At 35.4% G+C, this 23,944-nt stretch overlaps 2 protein-coding genes across 2 annotated transcripts; both read right to left on the reverse strand.

Annotated features, from left to right (window-relative positions):
- Nucleotides 1-8,342: 8,342 nt before the first annotated feature.
- LOC116521489 (olfactory receptor 14A16-like) lies at nt 8,343-9,284 on the reverse strand. The gene has a single exon (XM_032236158.1). The coding sequence runs from the start codon at nt 9,282-9,284 to the stop codon at nt 8,343-8,345; it is 942 nt and encodes a 313-aa protein (XP_032092049.1).
- Nucleotides 9,285-21,436: 12,152 nt separating this feature from the next.
- LOC116521490 (olfactory receptor 14A16-like) lies at nt 21,437-22,375 on the reverse strand. The gene has a single exon (XM_032236159.1). It carries the CDS (start codon nt 22,373-22,375, stop codon nt 21,437-21,439), a length of 939 nt encoding a protein of 312 aa, XP_032092050.1.
- Between the last annotated feature and the right edge of the window lie 1,569 nt (nt 22,376-23,944).

Genomic DNA, 23,944 nt, shown 5'->3' on the forward strand with positions numbered 1-23,944 from the left:
AAGCTTTGATTAGCTTACGACTTAATTTAATTTAACTCAATTTAATTAATAAACAGAGATTTGGGATGTAGTTAGGTAAAAATAGTGAGCATATATAATTTGCTACAGTTCTGAGATCAGAATGGAAAAATAGAGAGAAAACATTGAAAGAATAAAAACACCGTTCTGAAAATGGATGCAATAAATTTTGTGTCTAATTACAGCATTATTTGTATATTTCAAATTATCTTTGACTAAACATCAAATCATAAATTACAATTTTCTTTCATTTATTTTCCTTGTTGTATATATTAAAACTTTGGCCTAAGACTTGAAGGAACTTTTCATGTAACTTTAACTAGAAATTCCCAGGAGTTTTTGGACCAGTAAGTGTCTCTTATCACTCTTAGAGAATTGTTACAATAATGAAAAATTGAAGACAGAAATCCAATATAGAAACAATAGAATTAGTTGTTATGTCTTTTATTTTGAAAAATTGAAGGAATGGACTTTCAATTGGCTGAATTTGTATAGCACACATAAAGAAAACAAATGACACATACACACACATACAGAGAGAGAGAGAGAAAGAAAGGGAGGGGGAAAGAGAGAGAGAGATTTTAGCAGTCGGTCTTGGAATGTTGTCATTGACAAAAATAATGCATCAAGCCAGTGTTTTTCACCTTGACACTCTTTGTGCATTGACTTCAACTGGCGTATTCCAAGAGTTCAAATCCATCTGCTTTAACATTGCCAGGGTTGAGAAACTCTGCCCTTAAGTAAATAAATATTAGTTGACAAGCAAATAATTGAATGAATACAAACATACACACACACGTATATATATATATATGTTATATTTATATATGTTATATTTATGCTGATAAATAAAGGGAGACTAGTATAGATCTATTTCAAGCTATTTAGCTCTCATCAGCTAGCCATACCCTTACTGGGATTTATATATATATAAATGTCACAACCCCTGGTATGCCCAAATATACACACACACACACACACACACACACACACAAACATATGTGTGTGTGTGTGTGTGTGTTATATTTGTGCTGATAAATAAATAAAGGGAGAGTAGTATAGATCTATTTCAAGCTATTTAGCTCTCATCAGCTAGCCATACCCTTACTGGGAATCGAGCCTGTGATGTATTGCCTCTTAGGCAGATGTGTTAACCATTGAGCTACAGAGCTCGACTCCTTATCAGCCAAGCCAGGGTGAAAGGTATATATTTATTTATTTATCAGCACAAATTAAAAAAAACATACATACATACATACATACATACATACATACATACATACATACATACATATATATATTAGTGTCACAACCCCTGGTAAGCCCCAATTATGGGAGGAAGCTAACTGCTTCCAACATCTGTCAATCGGCTCGTCACAAGAGTCCATCACGACAGAAACCCAATATTTTTACTGTTGCCTTTTGTTATATTTGTGTTTTTATTTGTGCTGATAAATAAATAAAGAGAGACTAGTATAGATCTATTTCAAGCTATTTAGCTCTCATCAGCTAGCCATACCCTTACTGGGATTTATATATATATAAATGTCACAACCCATGGTATGCCCAAATATATACACACACACACACACACACACACACACACACACAAACATATGTGTGTGTGTGTGTGTGTGTTATATTTGTGCTGATAAATAAATAAAGGGAGAGTAGTATAGATATATTTCAAGCTATTTAGCTCTCATCAGCTAGCCATACCCTTACTGGGAATCGAGCCTGTGATGTATTGCCTCTTAGGCAGATGTGTTAACCATTGAGCTACAGAGCTCGACTCCTTATCAGCCAAGCCAGGGTGAAAGGTATATATTTATTTATTTATCAGCACAAATTAAAAAAACATACATACATACATACATACATACATACATACATACATATATATTAGTGTCACAACCCCTGGTAAGCCCCAATTATGGGAGGAAGCTAACTGCTTCCAACATCTGTCAATCGGCTCGTCACAAGAGTCCATCACGACAGAAACCCAATATTTTTACTGTTGCCTTTTGTTATATTTGTGTTTTTATTTGTGCTGATAAATAAATAAAGAGAGACTAGTATAGATCTATTTCAAGCTATTTAGCTCTCATCAGCTAGCCATACCCTTACTGGGATTTATATATATATAAATGTCACAACCCCTGGTATGCCCAAATATATACCTTTCACCCTGGCTTGGCTGATAAGGAGCCGAGCTCTGTAGCTCAGTGGTTAACACATCTGCCTAAGAGGCAATACAGCACAGGTTCGAATCCCAGTAAGGGTATGGCTAGCTGATGAGAGCTAAATAGCTTGAAATAGATCTATACTAGTCTCCCTTTATTTATTTATCAGCACAAACATAACAAATATAACAAAAAGGCAACAGTAAAAAAATATTGGGTTTCTGTCTGGATGGTCTCTTGTGACGAGCAGAAGGACAGAGAATGGAAGTGTGACCTTCCGCCCATATTTGGGCATACCAGGGGTTGTGACTTTAAATATATATATATTCAGCATAAATATAACAAATGTAATATATTCAGCATAAATATAACAAATGTAACAAAAAAGGCAACAGTAAAAAATATTGGGTTTCTGTCTGGATGGTCTCTTGTGACGAGCCAAAGACAGAGAGTGGAAGTGTGACCTTCCTCCCATATTTGGGCATACCAGGGGTTGTGACTTTAAATATATACCTCTCACCCTGGCTGGCTGATAAGGAGTCGAGCCTTGTAGCTCAATGGTTAACACATCTGCCTGAGAGGCAATAGAGCACAGGTTCGATTCCCAACATAGGGTATGGCTAGCTGATGAGAGCTAAATAGCTTGAAATAGATCTATACTAGTCTCCCTTTATTTATTTATCAGCATAAATATAACAAATGTAACAAAATGGCAACAGTAAAAAATATTGGGTTTCTGTCTGGATGGTCTCTTGTGACGAGCCAAAGACAGAGAGTGGAAGTGTGACCTTCCTCCCATATTTGGGCATACCAGGGGTTGTGACTTTAAATATATACCTCTCACCCTGGCTGGCTGATAAGGAGTCGAGCCTTGTAGCTCAATGGTTAACACATCTGCCTGAGAGGCAATAGAGCACAGGTTCGATTCCCAACATAGGGTATGGCTAGCTGATGAGAGCTAAATAGCTTGAAATAGATCTATACTAGTCTCCCTTTATTTATTTATCAGCATAAATATAACACACACACACACACACACACACACACACACACACACACATCTTTAAATATATTAAGTATATCAATGGTGCATTATAATTTTTCAAGACAAAACATGATAATTCACACTGGTATTGACCAGGTGGTCCTTAACATAAGGAGGCATATTCATCAAAGCATATTCATCTCAAGAGAAATGAAAGCTAAAGAGGACATATTCATATTATAATCAAAATTCTCTAGTTAACATTTCCTCAACTAAAACCTTTGCAAAAGTTTCAAAAGTAATATCAGTTTGATATGGAAACCAATTGCCAAGAATGGATCTGATTTATCTTTAGTAAATGTTTTCAAGCAATGGCTGGACAAGCATCTGTCAAAGATACTGTAATCTGGGTTCTCTAAAATACTCCATTGGATTCAATATCCTATATAATCTCTTGATACCGTACCATACAGTAGTTTTGTGAATCTTGGTTGCTAAGATTCATATTTTTTTATATATACTGAATTACTTTTATTTTATTTTCATTGTTTCCTAGTTTTAATGTGAACTGAACAGTCACAGATTATGATATATATATCTACTAAACTACTATATTTACACTTTCTAAATTAATAAAGAACTTAATAATAATTAATAATTTATAAATATAAAATGAAATACGATCTTATCAATGTAAGATTGGCATCTTTTTAACAGTGTAGTGCCAACATTTACCAATACTAATACCATTTATATATTTTTAATCAAAATGTACAAATGAATCTAAAAAAAAAGACTTAGATTATGCTAAATCAAAGTCACAGTCACTCAATCCATTTTATTTCAATATTGAAAATAGGTTTCTAAATTTTTTGCAAACTATAAGTATTTCTGTCATTAACCATTGATATCAGCATTTTTGAAAAAAGTATTTTCATGCCTAATATATATTCCATTTAATATGTAGAATACAATAACTGTATGTATGTTTTGTGTATGTTTTTTGTGCATGTTCATGTTTGTGTGTATATATGTGTATGTGTGTGTGTACATACATACATACACACACACATTTTGTGTGTGTATGTGTGTGTATGCGTATAATACTTTTAATCTAACCTTTGTCTAAATGACTGAAAATAAATATCTCCTTTTTGTCTTCATTTGTATAACCTATTTGTGACAAAAGAATAATAAATTGCATGCCATTTCATTGTATTCTTTTCTCAGTGGGAAAATTATAGTAGCCAAATTAAGTACAATGATTTAATGTAGATTTAAATAACTGCCAGAAAAGTAATTGCTTTTTCTGTCAAATAGCAAATAAATTTCCCATCCTATATTTACCAGTTTTCTTCACAGAATTGCTGTGCCTTTTGATGTGTACTTTTTAGACTGTTAAACACTGATTCTTCAATAGATGCAACCAGACTATTGCTCAGATCTATCTTCCAGAGAAAGTATTGATTTTATATTTAGCAATATTATTAATCTGTTTGTTTCTCTCAAGAGGCAATTAAATAAAGTACAAGATTAAACAAGACATTTTTTTAAAAAAAATGACCTGAGTTCTTATGAAAGTAATTAGCCATTAATAGCTGCTGCAATTGAGAATGTCCTAATATCAGTTATCCCATTGCATTATCAATTCATCTTTAACTTACCAATAGAATTGGTAAGTTGACCAAACCTCACTGTCCAGTGGAGAATACAAACTTAGATTATATCAGAAAACCTACCAGAAGCATATCCTGGAAGACTTTTATTCATTTGGAGTTTTATTTTATCTTTAGCTTTTTAAGGTCTTGATTGTTGAAAGTATGTTAAAAGTACAAAAAAGTAAAGAAGGAAGAGTAATAATGATTTCCAATTTTCTTTGGTACATGTATCAAACACTCTAAAATTAACAATATCCTACATTATTTGCAAAATCCCAAATATGATGAAATAAACAAAAATCAAAATTTCATATTTTCCAATTTCTTGTAAATTGACATATTCAACTGGAAAACAATTTCAATTGGATGTTTTTGAGAAGATAAATTGATTTTGGAAAATGGGTTTACCATATTCAACCAAACAATAATTGATAAGAGATATTATTAAGAAGCAAATGAAGATATTTGATCTGGGATGATCCAGAATTAATTATAATTAATAAAGTGAATAAATGACAGGTCAATAATTTGCAAATAGAATTAGAAGTTAAAAATGTTGGGGCTGCTTTGCAAGGAGAGGGTGATATATTTATCAGCATTCAACTAGGGAGGAAAATATATATATAGTTGTTGGTCATGAACATGTTTTATTGTCATAAATTGTAATATTTAACAAAAGTACTATAAAAGAGAAACTACATCTCAAAAGACCTTTTGCATTACAAAGTTACTCAAACATCTTAGGTGGGGCAGAATTTATAATTGACTTGAATGGGGAGCCTTAATATTGTTGGACGAAATATTAAGGAAAGTGAATATAAAAAATGCCAGAATGATTAGAATTAATAAAATTTTGTCAATAAATTCTAACATTTATATCATTGGATTGATCCTCAGTCATCTATGGTAAACCCCAATAGAAGCAAGGAAAAAAATTCATAGAATTGACTTACAAAATGAGCTTTTATGGAGCAGATCTTGTATTTCCTTTCTCCCTCCTTCTTGGAATTATCCTCCTGATACAAGGAAAATTAGCAAAGAAAAAATTGAACACCATTCATATTTAATGTCTATAATTAAAGAATAAGACAAAAAGCACATTGACAGCTGCAAAGTAGTACAAGCCAAGCGTGATATTCACTTACTTTCTCTATCAATTCACATGTGACTGTGCATGAACTAGTGCGTTCTTCGCTCACGCCCCTGTAAACACATACCCATAGCTGTCCATGCAAGTGCTTTGCTCATGTATGCAGCTTGCACACATGCATGCAACTTGAAACATGCCTAAATATGATGGTATACAGCCAGAGTGGGTGGGCAGGCCAAACCGGCTGAATACCACATCTGGTACAAACTATTTCCCTTGTTAAGCTTCTGACATGGGTCATGCATGAAAACATATAACAATTAACATTAAAAATCAAAATAGAATGTTTGCTTTTTCATGTCTAATGCTTGGCAAGCAAATAACATGCTATTTTAGAAAACAGGGAAGAAGAGCTAGTTTGTTTAAGCAGTTTTTTTAAAACATTTTTTGAAAGATTAAGAATAGAAGAACATTTGCAAAATTTCCTGTTATACACTTTGTCTGCTGAAACTGCACTTTCTCATTTATAACTGTCATAAATGTATACCTAACTGTAGAGATTTGAATCTTGTATATTTTTGTACCCACTATTTCAGTTGAAATTGAATTACCAAACCTGGAGAAATATATAAGCCAAAGCATCATTGTTCTTTATTGAATTATGACAAGTGTACATTAAATCAATTTCCATAAATATTTACAAATCCTGAAATCTAGTGACATTGGAAACAGGGGAGTTCAGCAGCAGGCTGAGGCTGAAGGGAATCTCAAGCTCTTCTACCATCTTCCATTTTCCAAAAGTTTCCTTTTTCTATTGTTTCCATTTTTCTCTCGCTGCTTGAAATTTATATTTGCAGGACTATTTTTAGAATTCTTGTGATGCAATGTCATTAATTACATGCAAACAGTTTCTCACATCATACCTACTTCATCATAGTAGTAGAGAATGGCATATCCTAGAAAATGTGCATTCTAATGTTACAGACCCCAAATACATACCGCACTAAAAATATGCATTCAATTTTTTCATGGCATTCTGGTGTCTATAGACCTGTGGAAAATCCTATTATTCTAAAATACATATCTTAACTTAAATTCTCTCTATCCCATTATTTCTTGTCATTATAATCATAATTGACTGTAGGAACAATAAGAAATTTAAATTATACATTTCAGCTCTCTATAGGGAATTTGATCTGATTCCAAAAAGGGCTTTAGAGGACATAGGATAATGAACATTCTCTGAAATGCCTTAAAACAGTTGTGACATTCTACAAGTGCAGGTGAGCATTATTGTGGAGAAATATGCAATTCTAGAAAAAAGATACAGCTGTTTGAAAATGCTGAAGATGGAAGCAACACTTAATTGGGATGGTCTGAGGATTCTTCCTCTATGCTGGGATGGAGATAGAAGATGTCCAGTGTCAATTGCAATTCAAAAAGGTGCCTTTTTGAGGAGGGAGGCGCCAATGTCATGACAAAATGGTTGTGTTGTCTCAATGCTCTGAGACCACAGCCAATACTTTTGCCACTGGGGGGTCCAAATGGACCTAAACCATTCCAAAGAGACAGTGAACAGATATCTCAGGAATATCACAAAATCCTTGAAAGAAGCAAGAGAAGAACTTCAAGCCGTTGACAAAAATTCCAGCCACAAGGCTGACAAAGTCGGGGCAGCCCAAACGGAAGGATACGGAAAGTGAAAGTGTTTCCAGCTGGTGAGGAATTTTTATTGCTTTAAAAAAGAATCTGCCCATAAAAACTCAAAAACCAAATTAAATTAAAGAATAGAAGAATCAAGCAGCGGAATTGAATTTGGAATGGTTTTAGACAGTGGTTATCTTACTCTTTAAATGTTATTTACATGGATCGAATCTACGCAAGCCTTTTAAAATGGTTGGGAAGTTCTTAAATTTCAGATTGCTTCTCTTCTTCATTAGTTCAATCCCATGCTCAAGCAGAAGACCCTATAACAGTGATGGTGAACCTTTTTAGCTCACATGCCATAGGTTCACCATCCTTGCCCTATAACAATTCAGACAAATGGCAGTCCAATGTCTTCTTAAAAACCTCCAGTAATAAAGAACCAGAGGTTTGAAGGCAAGCTGTTCCACTGGTTATTTTTTCTCACCATTCAGAAGTTCCTCCTTGGCTCAAAGTTGTTTTTCTCCTTGATTAGTTTGAAAATTGCCTTGTTTTTCAAGAAGAGTCAATAAAGGCTACACATCCCAGCTTGCAAAGCATTGAGAGAAAAATGAGCAGCCACACAATCTAATGGTAATTCTGCAAATGCAGCTAAAAAAAACTAAAATAGTGAAGTAAAATGGAATAATTTTAAACCAGTATCATAAATCACTTTTTCACATTATGAATTTTTCAGTTAAGTGAATGTACTAAATTACCTTACACTATAATTGATTCCTAGATGTAATAATAGATTTGAACATATCACACAATGCAACTTGGATCTCCCTGTTCCTTATAGTATAAACAATAGGATTCATCAAAGAAGGAACCACAGAGTACAATATTGTGATTACCATTTCTATATTTGAAGGGGAGACAGAAGGAGGTTTTAGTAAATTAACACTTGCCATGATGACAAAGAAGGAGACAACAATAAGATGTGGAATGCAAGTCGAAAATGCCTTATTTTTTCTTTGCAAAGTAGAAATTTTAAAAACAGACCTGAAAATCCGAACATAGGAAACAATTATGAAACTAAAGCAAGGAACGGCAATACCAGCTATACTGAATATAATAAATGCAACTTCAATGAAATATGAATTGTCACAGGATATTTTCAGAAGTTGTGAGACATCACAGAAGAAATCATTGAGAACACTAGAACAAAAGTTGATGGCAAAGGTGCCACAAGTGTGCAATATTGAATAAAGAAGACCACCTATCCATGCAATGACTGCCAGCTGAATACATGTTTTCCTATCCATTATGATTTCATAGTGCAATGGGTCACAGATAGCAATGTACCTATCATATGCCATGCCTGTGAGAAGAAAAAAATCTGACATCCCAAAGAACAATAAAAAAAATACTTGTGCGATGCACCCAGAGTAAGAAATCTCTCTGTTATTCAATGCAGCATTTATCATGGCTTTGGGAATAGTCACAGAAATAGAACCAAGGTCTGTAACTGATAAATTGACTAAGAAAAAGTACATGGGTGTATGGAGTGGATGGTGGAGGGACACTACTGATATGATGAGAACATTTGCTATTAAGGATATTATGTAGATCATGAAAAACAAAATACAGTATAATATATTTTGCTGAAATTTGTCAGAAAATCCCAGGAGAATAAAAGTAGAGATGTGACTTGTATTAGGCATTTTTTTTCCCTTGAGAACGTTTAATGCACTGCTGTGGAAAGAATAAAAATACTGATTGGTTAGCAATTATGAACAGCACTAATATTAATGAGAGTTGCAATAAAAAATGTAAACATCTGAAAAACAGATAGATTTTCCTTTTCTCACATCTAAGACATAGAAGAAAAATATGGTTTAGAATTTACAGATGTGGATAGGGCTTTTTAATGAAATTTCCAGCAATCAATTTCAACTTGGAGAATATATTCCTTCACCATTTCAAAATCATAAACAATATTTCCATCAATTGTTTTATTATAACTATAACATATATATTGTAATGCTCCAACATTTTTCCTTCTTTCAATTTAGTAGGATTAAACAAGTTGTTTTCTAAATGTGGATACAGTGTTAATACACAAATACTTCCATTGTGTTAGATTGCTGATCATACTTCAAAAATAATTTATATCTGGAAGAATAGGAGTGATGGCACAGATATTATACAAAATATAGAGAAAAAGAGAGAAATTACCTGTCATTGTCACACTTCAATTCATATCTGTGATAATTTCAGTACAACTCTAGAAAATCCATGTTTTCTGAATGTGAGCTGGATTACATAGAATAATTATGTATTTTGTTGAAATTGCACTTTATAGATTTGTCTGCATATCCCACAGAGGCAAGCATTGTTGAATAAATTCCCAAAAGTAATCAGTAGCATTAATAGACTGAAATGCATCCCTAATGAAACAATGAATTTATGTTTTTTATAACTCTGACAAACAATATAGTGGGCTTTCTTTGAAAAGTCTATGTCCTTCTGTACAAGATGAACCCTTTCTAAGAAAAGGTGCAGCCAAAATGCTAACCTTTGGCTTTGAAATGGCAAGCCAGACTGGATGATCAAAATCCTGCTTTTCTTTAAGTGACATTGTATTCCAATCAGGGTCAGTCACTGGGGTTGGTGGTTTAGTTTTCCAAGCTTTTGTACTCATGCTGGAGCCCATCTTTATGAAGACTCATGCTAGTGCCTGTCTTCGTGAAATTGGCTCTAGCATATCCAAAAGCTTGGAAGACAAAACATCTGGTCCTAGTGACCAACCCATTTTGGATCCTGAGACACATATATTTACTGACATTTTATTTATACCAAAACATGGTGGAGCCATGATCTTACTCAGGGATTTGATAGACGTATAGTTGGACACATGGTTATATGTTTAAAATAAATGGTACGATATACATATATAATGTAGTTTTATATCTGATGATCATTAAATAGTTATTGGATAGGTTCCTTTATCTATCTATCTATCTATCTATCTATCTATCTATCTATCTATCTATCTATCTATCTACGTTATATATGTATGTATGTATGTATGTATGTGTGTGTGTGTGTGTGTGTGTGTGTATATATATATATATATATGTGTGTGTGTGTGTGTGTGTGTGTGTGTGTGTGTGTGTGTTTTTATTTGTGCTGATAAATAAATAAAGGAAGACTAGTATAGATCTATTTCAAGCTATTTAGCTCTCATCAGCTAGCCATATCCTTACTGGGATTCGAACCTGTGCTCTATTGCCTCCCAGGCAGGGAGTTAACCATTTGAGCTACAGAGAACGACTCCTTTTATCAGCCAGCCAGGGTGGGAGGTATATACTTAAAGTCACAACCCCTGGTATGCCCAAGTGTGGGAGGAAGGTCACACTTCCACTCTCTGTCATTAGGCTCGTCACAAGAGTCCATCCAGACAGAAACCCAATATTTTTTGTTATATTTGTGTTTTTATTTGTGCTGATAAATAAATAAAGGAAGACTAGTATAGATCTATTTCAAGCTATTTAGCTCTCATCAGCTAGCCATATCCTTACTGGGATTCGAACCTGTGCTCTATTGCCTCCCAGGCAGGGAGTTAACCATTTGAGCTACAGAGAACGACTCCTTTTATCAGCCAGCCAGGGTAGGAGGTATATACTTAAAGTCACAACCCCTGGTATGCCCAAGTGTGGGAGGAAGGTCACACTTCCACTCTCTGTCATTAGGCTCGTCACAAGAGTCCATCCAGACAGAAACCCAATATTTTTACTGTTGCCTTTGTTATATTTGTGTTTTTATTTGTGCTGATAAATAAATAAAGGAAGACTAGTATAGATCTATTTCAAGCTATTTAGCTCTCATCAGCTAGCCATATCCTTACTGGGATTCGAACTACTACTACTGTCCACTACTCCTGGAAACACCAAACCTGAAGTAGTCAGCAGCAGCCTGAAGATGACGAATGTGACTTCGTCGAAACGTCGCCAAGACATCTCCAATTCTACGCGGGAGAAAACCCGAACAACTAGAGACCTACATATATATATATATATATATATATATATATATATATATATATATATATATATATATATATATATATATATATAATCAGCACAAATATAACAAATGTAACAAAAAGGCAATAGTAAAAAATATTGGGTTTCTGTCTGGATGGTCTCTTGTGACGAGCCGAAGGACAGAGAATGGAAGTAGTGATCTTCCTCCCATATTTGGGCATACCAGAGGTTGTGACTTTATATATATACATACACACACACACACACACACACACATACACACACACACACAAACATTTATTTTATTACATAGACAACACATACACACAACAATAAAAAACAAAAAGAAAAAAGAAAAAAAAACATCATCACATAGAACATGTCGTTTGGTTACAGGTGTTTTAACATTTATCATTTAATAGGTTATAATTTAGTATCATTTCTTATTCCCTTACCTGTGCTAATCGATCCTAACTATATTTTCCCCCACCCACACACTTTGTATCTCTCTATTAAAACAAAACAATGGGAAAGCCCCAGGACCAGATGGACTACCTGTGGAATTTTACATAACATTTGAAGAAACATTGACCCTTCCACTGCTACAAGTCATGAATGAACTGATGTTTGAGAGCAAAATACCGAAGTCATGGTCAGAAGCGTATATTACATTACTACCTAAGGAAGAGATTGATCTAACACAAATTAAGAATTATAGACCAATTTCCTTATTAAATTCAGATTACAAGCTATCTGCATCTATACTAGCTGATAGACTTAAAAAATATTTAAATGGCTTCATCCACTCAGATCAAAATGGCTTCTTACCTAAGAGACAAATTAAAGACAACATGAGAATGATTTTGAATACTTTGGAATATTATGAGGCCCACCCCGAAAAACAAATGGCATTGATGTTTCTCGATGCGCAGAAGGCTTTTGACAATGTGAATTGGCAATTTATGTTTTTACAACTGGAGCAGATGAATTTTGGTAGGAAATTTACTCAAACCATACGAATGATATATCAGAAACAAGAAGCAAAGATAATGGTAAATGGAGAATTAACAGATCCTATTGAAATAAAGAGAGGTGCGAGACAAGGTTGCCCATTATTACCACTACTCTTTGTCTTAACATTAGAGGTCCTAAATAGAAAGATCAGAGAAGAAGAAGAAATAAGAGGAATGAAAATTAAGAGAGAAGAGTATAAGCTACAAGCATTTGCAGATGACCTAGTTTTTATCCTTGAAGATCCACTAGAAACAGCACCCAAACTGCTAGAAAGAATAGAGGAATATGGAAAAGTAGCAGGCTTGAAAATAAACAAAGATAAAACAAAGATTATGACAAAGAATATCCCAGCAACACAAAAGGAAGAGTTGTCAGAAACTTTGCAGATTCAAACTACAAGTAAGGTTAAATATTTGGGGATATACTTATCACCTAGATGTACCACTCTTAAGGAGGACAACTATACTAGACTAAAACAACAAATAGCGACTGATCTGATGAAATAGGAAAATCTGCACTTCTCAATGATGGGATAGGTTCTTGAGTATGAGAAAATTCCTGAAAAATTGGTGAAAAATATTTAACGACTTCTATTAATAATTTAACAATTTCTAATTGGCACACTCTGAAAGTTTATTGTATTGTAGCCAATTATTATTCTTTTGCTATGGCCTTCATTGCTTAAAAAATATGTTCTTACAGTGTTTTCTCAAAAAAAAAAAAGACTTTCAGGGAAGAAAAGGCAAAGTGATGGAGGCAAAGACTCTGGCAAAATGAAGAGCTGGCAAGCAGATCTGCTATTTATAATTACTCTCTAGATAAGGAGTAAATTTGAGATCATACACCTGTATTCCATATAATTTTTCTTCTTGAGCAAATATTATTTAGGTTTCTAAGAATCAGATACAGTTTAATGATTTTAAAAAATAGGTGAAGCCAAAATGCAAATGTGAATGCTTGTATTGACATCCCTTGGGAGAAAAAAAAACCCTAATTTTAATATATATTTTTTCTATTCCAAGAGCTAAGTTGCCTCCAAGGTGCTAAGAAACATATTTGTAGGATGGTTTCAGAAGTTTGGTCCACTGATTCCCAGATGTTCAATTTAGATTGGTCAAATGGTATTCTTGATATCTCTTATTTCTTTACAATGCATCATAGATTTTAGTCACAATTGAAGGTAGCCCAACCTTCATTCTTAAATAGTCAGAACAAGTGCCCTGAAGGAGACCCAAAATCTTCCTAGTGAAATTGTTTTGGACTACTTCCAATAGAAAATGGTCTTCTCATTCCACTCCCATATCTTAGTCACATAGATATCTCATTTAACTCAGCTTTGTAACTTAATTGCAGGGCTCTTAATTGCAGGGGCGTCTAGTTGTCATTCTTTAAAAGAGAAAAATTGCAGAATAATACTGGGTAGTGTAAAATTATATCTAAAGTATTTTCCATAAGGGGGACTTATGAAATGTGATGCCCAGTTATATCACAAAGGAATATTGCTATATTTGTTGAATATTAATTGTCAGTTTGTATTTAACATTATTTTTGCTAAAACCTGCTATCTTTGTTTTATTATGATTTATTTTTAATATTCCTTTTCATAGGCCAATAATCTTCTAAAGCCAGAAAATACATTAACATTGAAATTTTATGTCCATTAGGTAAGGTTTTCTGACTTCATGGCCACACTATATAAACTATATAAACATTTAATAAGAAGATAACAAATAAAAGATTTGACAAGCACCCATTCTTACTCTACTTGTAAAGTCAATGTGTATTTCTATAATCAATTTATTGTTTTATTTTCTACTTTGCCTCATAATTGAAACATGTCAATGCAATTAAAAACAGAGGTAAGGTCAATAAAAATGATATAGAAATATTTTGTATGCGAGGACCATTGATGTATTTCTTTTTTAATAACATTTTTTTATTTTAAATTTAAAACAAACACAACATCCTTCTTTATATGCTGTAGAAAGTGTATCAGTTGATTACAAAAAAAGACTTTTGTGCATCTTTTCCACAGTCAACAAACATAATTCATATTAATTCAAGCATTTAATTACTCAAATATTTATACATGTCACAATCATCATATTTCCATTTTCATTTGACTATAATTGTTTAAGCGTCCTTCATCATAAAATATATCAGAATTTAATGCATAACCACATATTGGCCTTTCAATTACTATTTCTAAAATCCTCCACTAACACTAAATCCTTATGTCCTATTCTAGCTAAACATCCATAATATTTAATAACAAAGTTTTCTAATCCTCCTTTCCAAATCACTGTTTAAAATTTACATCAAGTTTTCTTATGTTATACCCATATCTATGTCTATGTCTATATCTATATCTATATCTATATCTAATCTATCTATCTATCTATCTATCTATCTATCTATCTATCTATCTATCTATCATCTATCTATGTTGTTATTCTTATCCCTCATTTATTTGACTATATCATAACATTTTCCTGTATCATAACATTTTCCACCGAATAATCAAAACTTTAACTGTATCTAACGGTTCTTTTTTTACTAACCTTTATGTACAATCCAAAGGGATTTCTAATCTTCCTTACATGGGTACCATTCAATATTCATATCCAATTATACTCATTATAACACTAGACATTGTATACATTAGTAACATTATCAATTATTTATTTAAATTATATCTACTCTCAATAAATTTCATTAAGTTTAACTAGTTTTAAATTATATTCTTCCATCTATCAACCTGTATCTTTCCAATAGCAAAACAGTCTCATATCTTCTGCTATTTGTGGTGCCAGTCCTCTAATCGTCTCCTTGATCAACTTTGTATGGACTCCTCTTAGCAACTCCTTGCTTATAAGATCTCTCATGTAATCTTGATGCTCTTCTTCTGTTTCCTTATTCAGATTATCTTTGATTGTCATTAGTGTTATCAATGCTATTGCTAATAAAATTTGTCTTTTTAAGATTCTTTGGTTTTTTTCTTCTTCTGTATCTTGCCCTCTGGGATAAATTTCCCCTCCGTTTAATTCCTCTTTCAGTATTCCACTCTTTCCATTTTCAGAGACAAACCAATCACAATAAATATCAGCAAATTTGATCTTTTTATATTCATTTTGCACTTAGATTTTTTGAGTTGTAACCACCACATTTTGCATTTGATAAACATCTTCAACTTCATCATATTTTGCTGTTATGTGCTCTAAATCTTCCAGATTCTTCTCTATACTCTCATATGTATTTGATAATTTCTGTATTTCTGAAAATATCTTTTGCAAGCTTAAGATTTCTGTTTGCTTTTGAAATTGTGCCATTCTCTCCAGCTAAAACACAGCTGCTCTAGCTTGGAAGGTTAATAAAATTAAGCATAGATTCACAAAAATGTTTTGTTTTCACTTTTCTCTGGTTAAAGATATACTTCAAAGGGACATCTGTATGCTTCCCTTCTTATCACTCTCTATAACCAAGCAGTGAGACCTTGTAGTGCCAAGTCAAAACAATCAATGAAGAAAAAAATGTGTTCCATTTCCAATACATAAACTCCAATCCACAAACCTTCCAGCCTCCGAGTAGCAGTGTTATTGTTGCAAATTTCCTTATTTCTTTTTGTATCTTTTTTGTATTTCGTTAGAAAAAAAGCCCATTTTAAATGGGTTAAAAGGACACCCACAATAATGAAAGTGGAAAATTTTAGACCATAGGTTACAGAGAATAATAAAAAAGAAGAAAACTTAATCCATCCGTTTTAAAAGACTTGCATAAATTCCATCCATTAAGATAGCATTTAGGATTAGGATTAGGATTTATTTCATTTATATGCCGCTCTTTTCCCCAAAGGGGACTCAGGGTGGCTCACAATTCGGTCAGGGAAGGGGGTACAGACAGGGGATAAAAAAAGAAAATATAACAATACACAATTTAAAAAACACACAACAACCGTACCATTCGAGGAGGGGGGCAAAAGCTCTTTAGCCCCAGGTCTGTGGGAACAGCCAGGTTTTAAGGGCTTTGCGGAAGGCCTGGAGGGTGGTGAGGGTTCGAATCTCCACGGGGAGCTCATTCCAGAGGGTCGGAGCAGCCACAGAGAAGGCTCTCCTCCGGGTAGTCGCCAGTCGGCATTGGCTGGCGGATGGAATTCAGAGGAGGCCTAATCTGTGGGATCTGCTCGGTCTATTGGAGGCAATTGGCAGCAGGCAGTCTCTCAAGTACCCAGGTCCAATACCATGAAGGGCTTTATAATTGACGACTAGCACCTTGAAGCGTATCTGAAGACCAATATGCAGCCAGTGCAGCTCGCGGAGGATAGGTGTTACATGGGTGAACCGAGGTGCACCCACGATCACTCACACGGCTGCATTCTGGACAAGCTGAAGTCTCCGAATGCTCTTCAAGGGCTGCCCCATGTAGAGCACGTTGCAGTAGTCCAGTCTAGAGGTCACAAGGGCACGAGTGACTGTTGTGAGGGCCTCCTGGTTCAGGTAGGGATGCAACTGGTGCACCAGGCGAACCTGGGCAAATGCCCCCCTGGTCACAGCTGACAGGTGGTGTTCGAAAGTCAGCTGTGGGTCCAGGAGGACTCCCAAATTGCGAACCCTGTCTGAGGGGTGTATTATTTGACCCCCCAGCCTGAGAGATGGAAAACTTGGCCAATTAGTAGGAGGGAAACATACCAGCCACTCGGTCTTATCCGGATTGAGTACAAGTTTGTTAACCCCCATCCAGGCCCTAACAGCCTTGAGGCACTGGCACATCACATCAACCGCTTCACTGAGTTGGCACGGGGCGGACAGATACAACTGTGTATCGTCCGCATACTGGTGGAATTTTATCCCGTGCCGTCGAATGATCTCACCCAGCGGCTTCATGTAGATATTAAACAGGAGGGGGGACAGGACCGAACCCTGCGGCACCCCATAATTCAGGGGCCTAGGGGTCGATCTCTGCCCTCCGACCAACACCGACTGCGACCTGTCCGAGAGGTAAGAGGAGAACCACTGTAGAACAGTGTCTCCCACCCCCACCTCCCACAGTCGTTGCAGAAGGATACCATGGTCGATGGTATCGAAGGCCGCTGAGAGGTCAAGGAGCACTAGGACGGAGGCATAACCTACATCCCTGGCTCTCCAGAGATCATCAGTCAATGCGACCAAAGCGGTTTCCGTGCTGTAGCCAGGCCTAAATCCCGACTGGAAGGGATCTAGATAATCGGTTTCCTCCAAGGACTGCCGGAGCTGAAAGGCCACCACTTTCTCAACAACCTTCCCCATGAAGGGGAGGTTGGAGACAGGACGATAGTTGTTTAAAACGGCTGGATCCAAAGATGGCTTCTTCAGAAGGGGTCTCACCACCACCGCCTTTAAAGCGGGGGGAAGGAGCCCCTCCTGAAGGGAGGCGGTAACAACCGCCTGGATCCAGCCCGGTGTCACCTCCCTGCTGTTAGCAACCAGCAAGGAGGGGCATGGGTCCAGCACACATGTGGAGGCACTTACGGCTCCCATGGCCTTGTCCACGTCCTCAGGGGTAACAGCTTGAAAATCAATCCAGTGATGTCCATCCAGATTCTCCCCTGGTGCCTCGGCTGGCTCTGCGCAATTGGAGTCTAGGTCCTTCCGAAGCCAAGCAACTTTATCTGCGAGGAATTGGACGTAGTCCTCAGCTCTGCCTTGCAAAGGATCACTCGTATCCCTCCTGTTTAGGAGGGAACGGGTTATCCTGAACAAGGTGGCTGGGCGCGACTCAGCAGAAGCTATCAGAGAGGCAATGTGTGTTATTTTTGTCGTCCTGATTGCCCGAAGGTAAGCTCTGATGCTGGTAAGATAACCACTGTCCAAAACCATTCCAAATTTAATTCAGCCACTTGATTCTTCTGTTCTCCAATTTAAATTAATTTTAAATTTTTTATAGGCAGTCACTTTTTAAAACAGTAAAAGTTCCTCACCAGCTGGAAACACTTTCTCTTTCCATATTCTTCCGTTTTGGAGCCTCCCTGACTTCATCAGCCTTGGCTGGATTTTTTGTCGCTGGTTTGAAGAACTCCTCTTGCATTGATCAGGGACTTTGTGATGTCCCTGAAGTCAGCAAGACGTAGTCTTCCTGTTCACCATCTCTTCGGGACGGTTTAGGTCCAATTGGATCACCCAGCAGCAAAAGTACCGGCTACTGTCTTGGAGCATTGAGACAGCATGTTCATATCATTGCGATGTTGGCACCTCCTCCCATTGATTTAGTTCTGAATAAGGGGTTAAAATGGCATTGTGATCTACTGTGCAATGTTCTTTTTTTTTTTTTTTTGACACCCTGCTTCTTCTGGATGAAAGAATTTTGCTTCTTCCTCTCAGTCTTGCAATGTGTAACATAAGATATCTGCAACAGAGCTCTGAAGAAATATCTAGCAGGTTAATTGGACAATAATTGGTGGGAACTTTTTTTGAAAATTATATATATTTTTCCTTATTTCCAGCGAGGAGTTACAATACCTATTTACAGTATTTATTTGTCAGAATAGTCTAATAATAATAAGGGCATACTGGGATATCTCTGGAGGGGAAGAACTAGATCCTCACCACAGACTTTTCCCATGTGAATGTTGTAAAGAGCTGCGTAAACCCAATTTTGAGATTGCTGACCACTTTGACATTATGCTTAGTTGAATAGAGAATGTTATTGGCTCAGCATATTAGGAGCTGGAAATAGAAGAAATATATGGGGTCCACCTTTGTGATGATATGCCTGTATGAGACATGATACTGTGTGTGGAAATACCATTAGCCATCAAATCCCCAAAATTTCATCTTATTCTTTTTTCAATAAAACTGGGGCCAGGTTTCCTCCATTGATCACTGTAGTCTGATAACTTTTTGTTCTTTGTATCCATAATTCATAATCATAATTAAATCAATTGATTAAAACAAGGAATCTTCCCTTTCTTTTGAGAAACCCTTCTATAGTTTCTCAGAATGGAACTTTTATTTCTTCATCCTTGATCTCATCATCCCTTATGAGAGATGTAATAATATTATGCAATGACATTCCTTCTAAAATGACAAGTATATGTTAATCTGGAATCTTGCCACTCTATTGAATCAAGTAAAAATTTAAAAAAAAAACACATTTGAGTTGGATTGCAATGCATGATGTCTTTGACCTTGTGGCATATTTTAAAAATCAATGATTTTTCTGATGGAGGTTGGACTTCCATTTGAGACTGTACTTAAGCTGGCTAATGTTATCAAGTGTATGAGAAACCACAGGAGAGAAGGACTATATCAGCCAACTAGGTCAGAACCAGTACTAGATAATCACGCTTTGTTTTGATGTGGACATCAAAAGAATTAGCCCAAAAAATGTAGTAGAGATCCTAACTGAATTGATGCCATTGTATTCAAATGATCTTACAAAGGTTTAATCCACATTTTAACTGCCAAAGCTAGAGCCATGAAAATTGCACAGCCTATATTTAAAGCCAGGTTGTTTAGTAGTTTGTCAGTTGAGAAGCAAGGCAGCTTCCATTCAGCCTCTGGGATGAGCTATGCATTATTTATATTAATTTCTCATTGTGTTTAAGTCATTTTTACTTAAATTATTTTTGTCTAAATATGCTATTTTCTTTTTCTGATTTTCTATTTTCTTTTAACACTGGCAACCACCTAGGATTAATAATGAGCAGCTATATATAATAGAATTTAATACATACATCCAAAATTATCGTGTTTTTTTAATTGTTTCCACTTTTAACTCTCAAATTATGTTATTATGATACCATTGCAATAACTACATGCAAACACTGTCTAAAATCATATATATTACATCAAAGTAATAGAGATGGAATATCAAAGACAATTTACATTCTAATGTAACAGACTACAAGTATATACATTACAAAAAATTGGATCCCATTTCTCCATGACAACCTGGTATCTAGAGACCTGTGGAAAGTGATTAGAATCCCATTGCTCTAAAATACATCTCTTAACTTAAATGTGCATTCTCTTTATCCCTCTATTTCTCATCATTAAAATCATAGTTAACTATGGGAAAAATAACGGATATTAATTGCACATCTCTAAATGTACTCACTAGAATCTGATTCCCAAAAGTGCTTTAGGGAATGACATAGCATTCTTTGAAGTGCCTTAAAACAAATGAGATATTTTCCAGGTACAAGAGAAAACTGCAGAGGTCAGAAATGTAATCTTAGGAAAAGATACAGTTGTTTGAAAGAGCTGAAGTTGGATGCAACGGTCAATTGGGGTTGTTTAAGTTTGTTCCTCTATGCATGGACTTAGCTGAATATGTCCAATATCACTCCTAACTCTACAAATCTTTGATTATATTTTTTCAACATGCTTTGAAACAGCTTTTTGAAAACAGTTATACTTGCATTTACCACAAAGGATGAGAACCAGTTTTCATCCAGTTTGAAAAAGACCATGGAAGTCTTCTAGTCCAACCCCATGCTGAAGCAGAAGATCCTGTACCATTTCAAACAAATAACTGTCCAGTGTCTTCTTAAAAACCTCCAGTGTTGGAGCTGTTACTACTTCTAGAGGCAAGCTGTTCCACTGGTTTTTCTCACCTTTATGAAATTTCTCCTTAGTTCAAAGTTGTTTTTCTCCTTGATTAGTTTGAAATTTGCCTTGTCTTTCAAGAAGAATCAATAAACGATACACATCCCATATTGCAAATCATGGAGGAAAAAATGAGCTACATTGAGCAGCCAGATAATCTCAAGGAAATTCTGCACTTTTTCACCTCATGGATTTTTCAGTGAAGTAGATGTACTAAATTACCATCATGCATTATTGATTCCTAGGTGGAATAGCAGGTTTAAACATATTACACAATGAAGCTTGAATCTCTCTGTTCCTCATAGTATAAACAATGGGATTAATCAAAGAAGGAACCACAGAATACAATATAGTGATAACTGTTTCTACATTTGAAGGTGAGAAAGAAGGTGGTTTTAGTAAATTAACACTTGCAGTGCAGACAAACAAGGAAACAACAATAAGATGTGGAATGCAAGTTGAAAAAGCCTTATTTTGTCTTTGAGAAGGAGGTATTCTAAAGACAGACTTGAAAATATGAACATAGGAAATAATTATGAAACCAAAGCAAGGAAAGAGAACACTAATTAAACTGAATAGGATAAATCCAACTTCAATGAGATATGAATTGTCACAGGACAATTTCAGAAGTTGTGATACATCACAGAAGAAATCATTGAGAACATTGGAGCAAAAGTTGATGACAAAGGTGCCACAAGTGTGCAAGGCTAAATAAAGAACAGCACTTATCCATGCAATGACTGCCAACTGCAGGCATGTCTTCCTGCCCATTATGATTTCATAGTGCAATGGGTCACATATAGCAATGTATCTATCATATGCCATGCCTGTAAGAAGGAAGAAATCTGACATTGCAAAAAACAATAAGGAATATACTTGTGCGACGCACCCAGAGTAAGAAATCTCTCTGCTGTTCAAGAAAGCATTTATCATGGCTTTGGGAATAGTCACAGAAATAGAGCCAAGATCTGTAATAGACAAATTCACTAAAAAAAAGTACATGGGTGTATGGAGTGGATGGTGGAGGAACACTACTAAAATGATGAGAACATTTGCTATTAAGGATGTTATGTAGATCACTAAATACAAAATGAAGTACAGCATATTTTTCTCCACTTGATCAGGAAAACCCAACAAAATAAAAGCGGAGATGTCACTTGCATTAAGCATTAAATATGTTTATTGTATTGCTGTAGTAAAGGTAAAAATAATTTCAACTGATCAGGTAGTAGTTATGAACAGCACTAATGTTAGTGAAAATTGCAGTTGGAAAAAATGAAAAACAGATGGAGCTTCCTTTTTTCATATCTAAAACATAGAACAAAAATATAGTTTAGATTTTTCAGATGCATACAGGGCTTTTTAGTTTCCATCAATGGTTTAGTCATAATTTTAAAACATATCTGTTGCAAAATACATTATAATGTGCTGTGACATTTTTTCCTTCTTTCAATTAAGACATTTAATGACATGTTTTCTAAATGTGGAACTAATTTTAATACAAAAATACTTCCATTATATTAGATGTTGATCATATTTCAAAAAAGTATTAATATCAGGAAGGATAGGAGTGATGGCACTGGAGAATGACTGCACTGATTGAATGTTTTTGCAGACTTGGATGGACTCACAGATACTGTAACATCATATGTCATTTTTTGTGAAGATCTATGTGTGCTGACCAGAAACCTGCAAATATACAGTAACAATAAACCTTGGTTTATACTAAACTTAAGCAGCTATATTGTACCAAAGAGGAAGCCCACAGAAAAGGTGATAGAATGCTGTACAACCATGTATTAACAAGGGAGATCAAAGATCAGAGCAGCAAAAAAAAAACATACTCTGAAAAGATAAGGAATCAGTTCTCAACAAATGAACCAGCAAACATGGGAAAAACTCTTTAAAATATCATGGCAACTCTCCTTACCATGCTGAAGGAAATCAACAACTGACAGATGACCTGAAAGTGTTTTACTGTAGGTTTGAGAGAAAACTACTGCCACTAATCTCCACAATCCCCATCTTAAACACATCAACATCGGCCAAACCTCCTACACCTACCTTATGCCATTAGGTCCACCACCTCTGGTGATTACAGAGAATGAGGTGGAAGGTATATTTCATAGATAAAAGCCAGGAAAACCACCAGGCCCAGGCAAGAAAACTCCTCCTTGCTTAAAAGCTTGTGCTAACCAACTGCCCCCCATCTTCACCCACATCTTTAATAAATCACTAGAGATATGCTGTGTTCCTTCTTGCTCCAAATGCTCTACTATCATCTCAGTGCCAAAGAAACCCTTCATCAAGGAACTGAATGACTTCAGGCCAGTTGCTCTAACACCTGTAGTTATGAAAACCTTTGAAAGGCTAGTGCTGGCCCACCTGAAAACCATCATAGATCTACTGTTAGCCCCTTACAATTTGCCTACCAAGCAAATAGAACAACAGATGATTCTGTTAATATGACTCTGCAGTACATCCTATAACATGTTGAATCTCAAAGACCTATGCAAGGGCCCTCTTTGTAGACTTCAACTCAGCATTCAATACCATCATTCCAGATATTCTTCTAATTAAACTGAATCAGCTAGCTGAACTTGACCACATTCGTAAATGGATCATAAGCTTCCTAACAGACAGGAAGTAGCAGGTGAAACTTGGCAAAATCACATCAGATACCTGCACAATTAGCACAGGAGTTCCCCCTAGGCTATGTGCTCTTTCCACTTCGCTTCT

The sequence above is a fragment of the Thamnophis elegans genome, chromosome Z (genome assembly GCF_009769535.1).
Source record: "Thamnophis elegans isolate rThaEle1 chromosome Z, rThaEle1.pri, whole genome shotgun sequence".
NCBI lineage: Eukaryota > Metazoa > Chordata > Lepidosauria > Squamata > Colubridae > Thamnophis > Thamnophis elegans.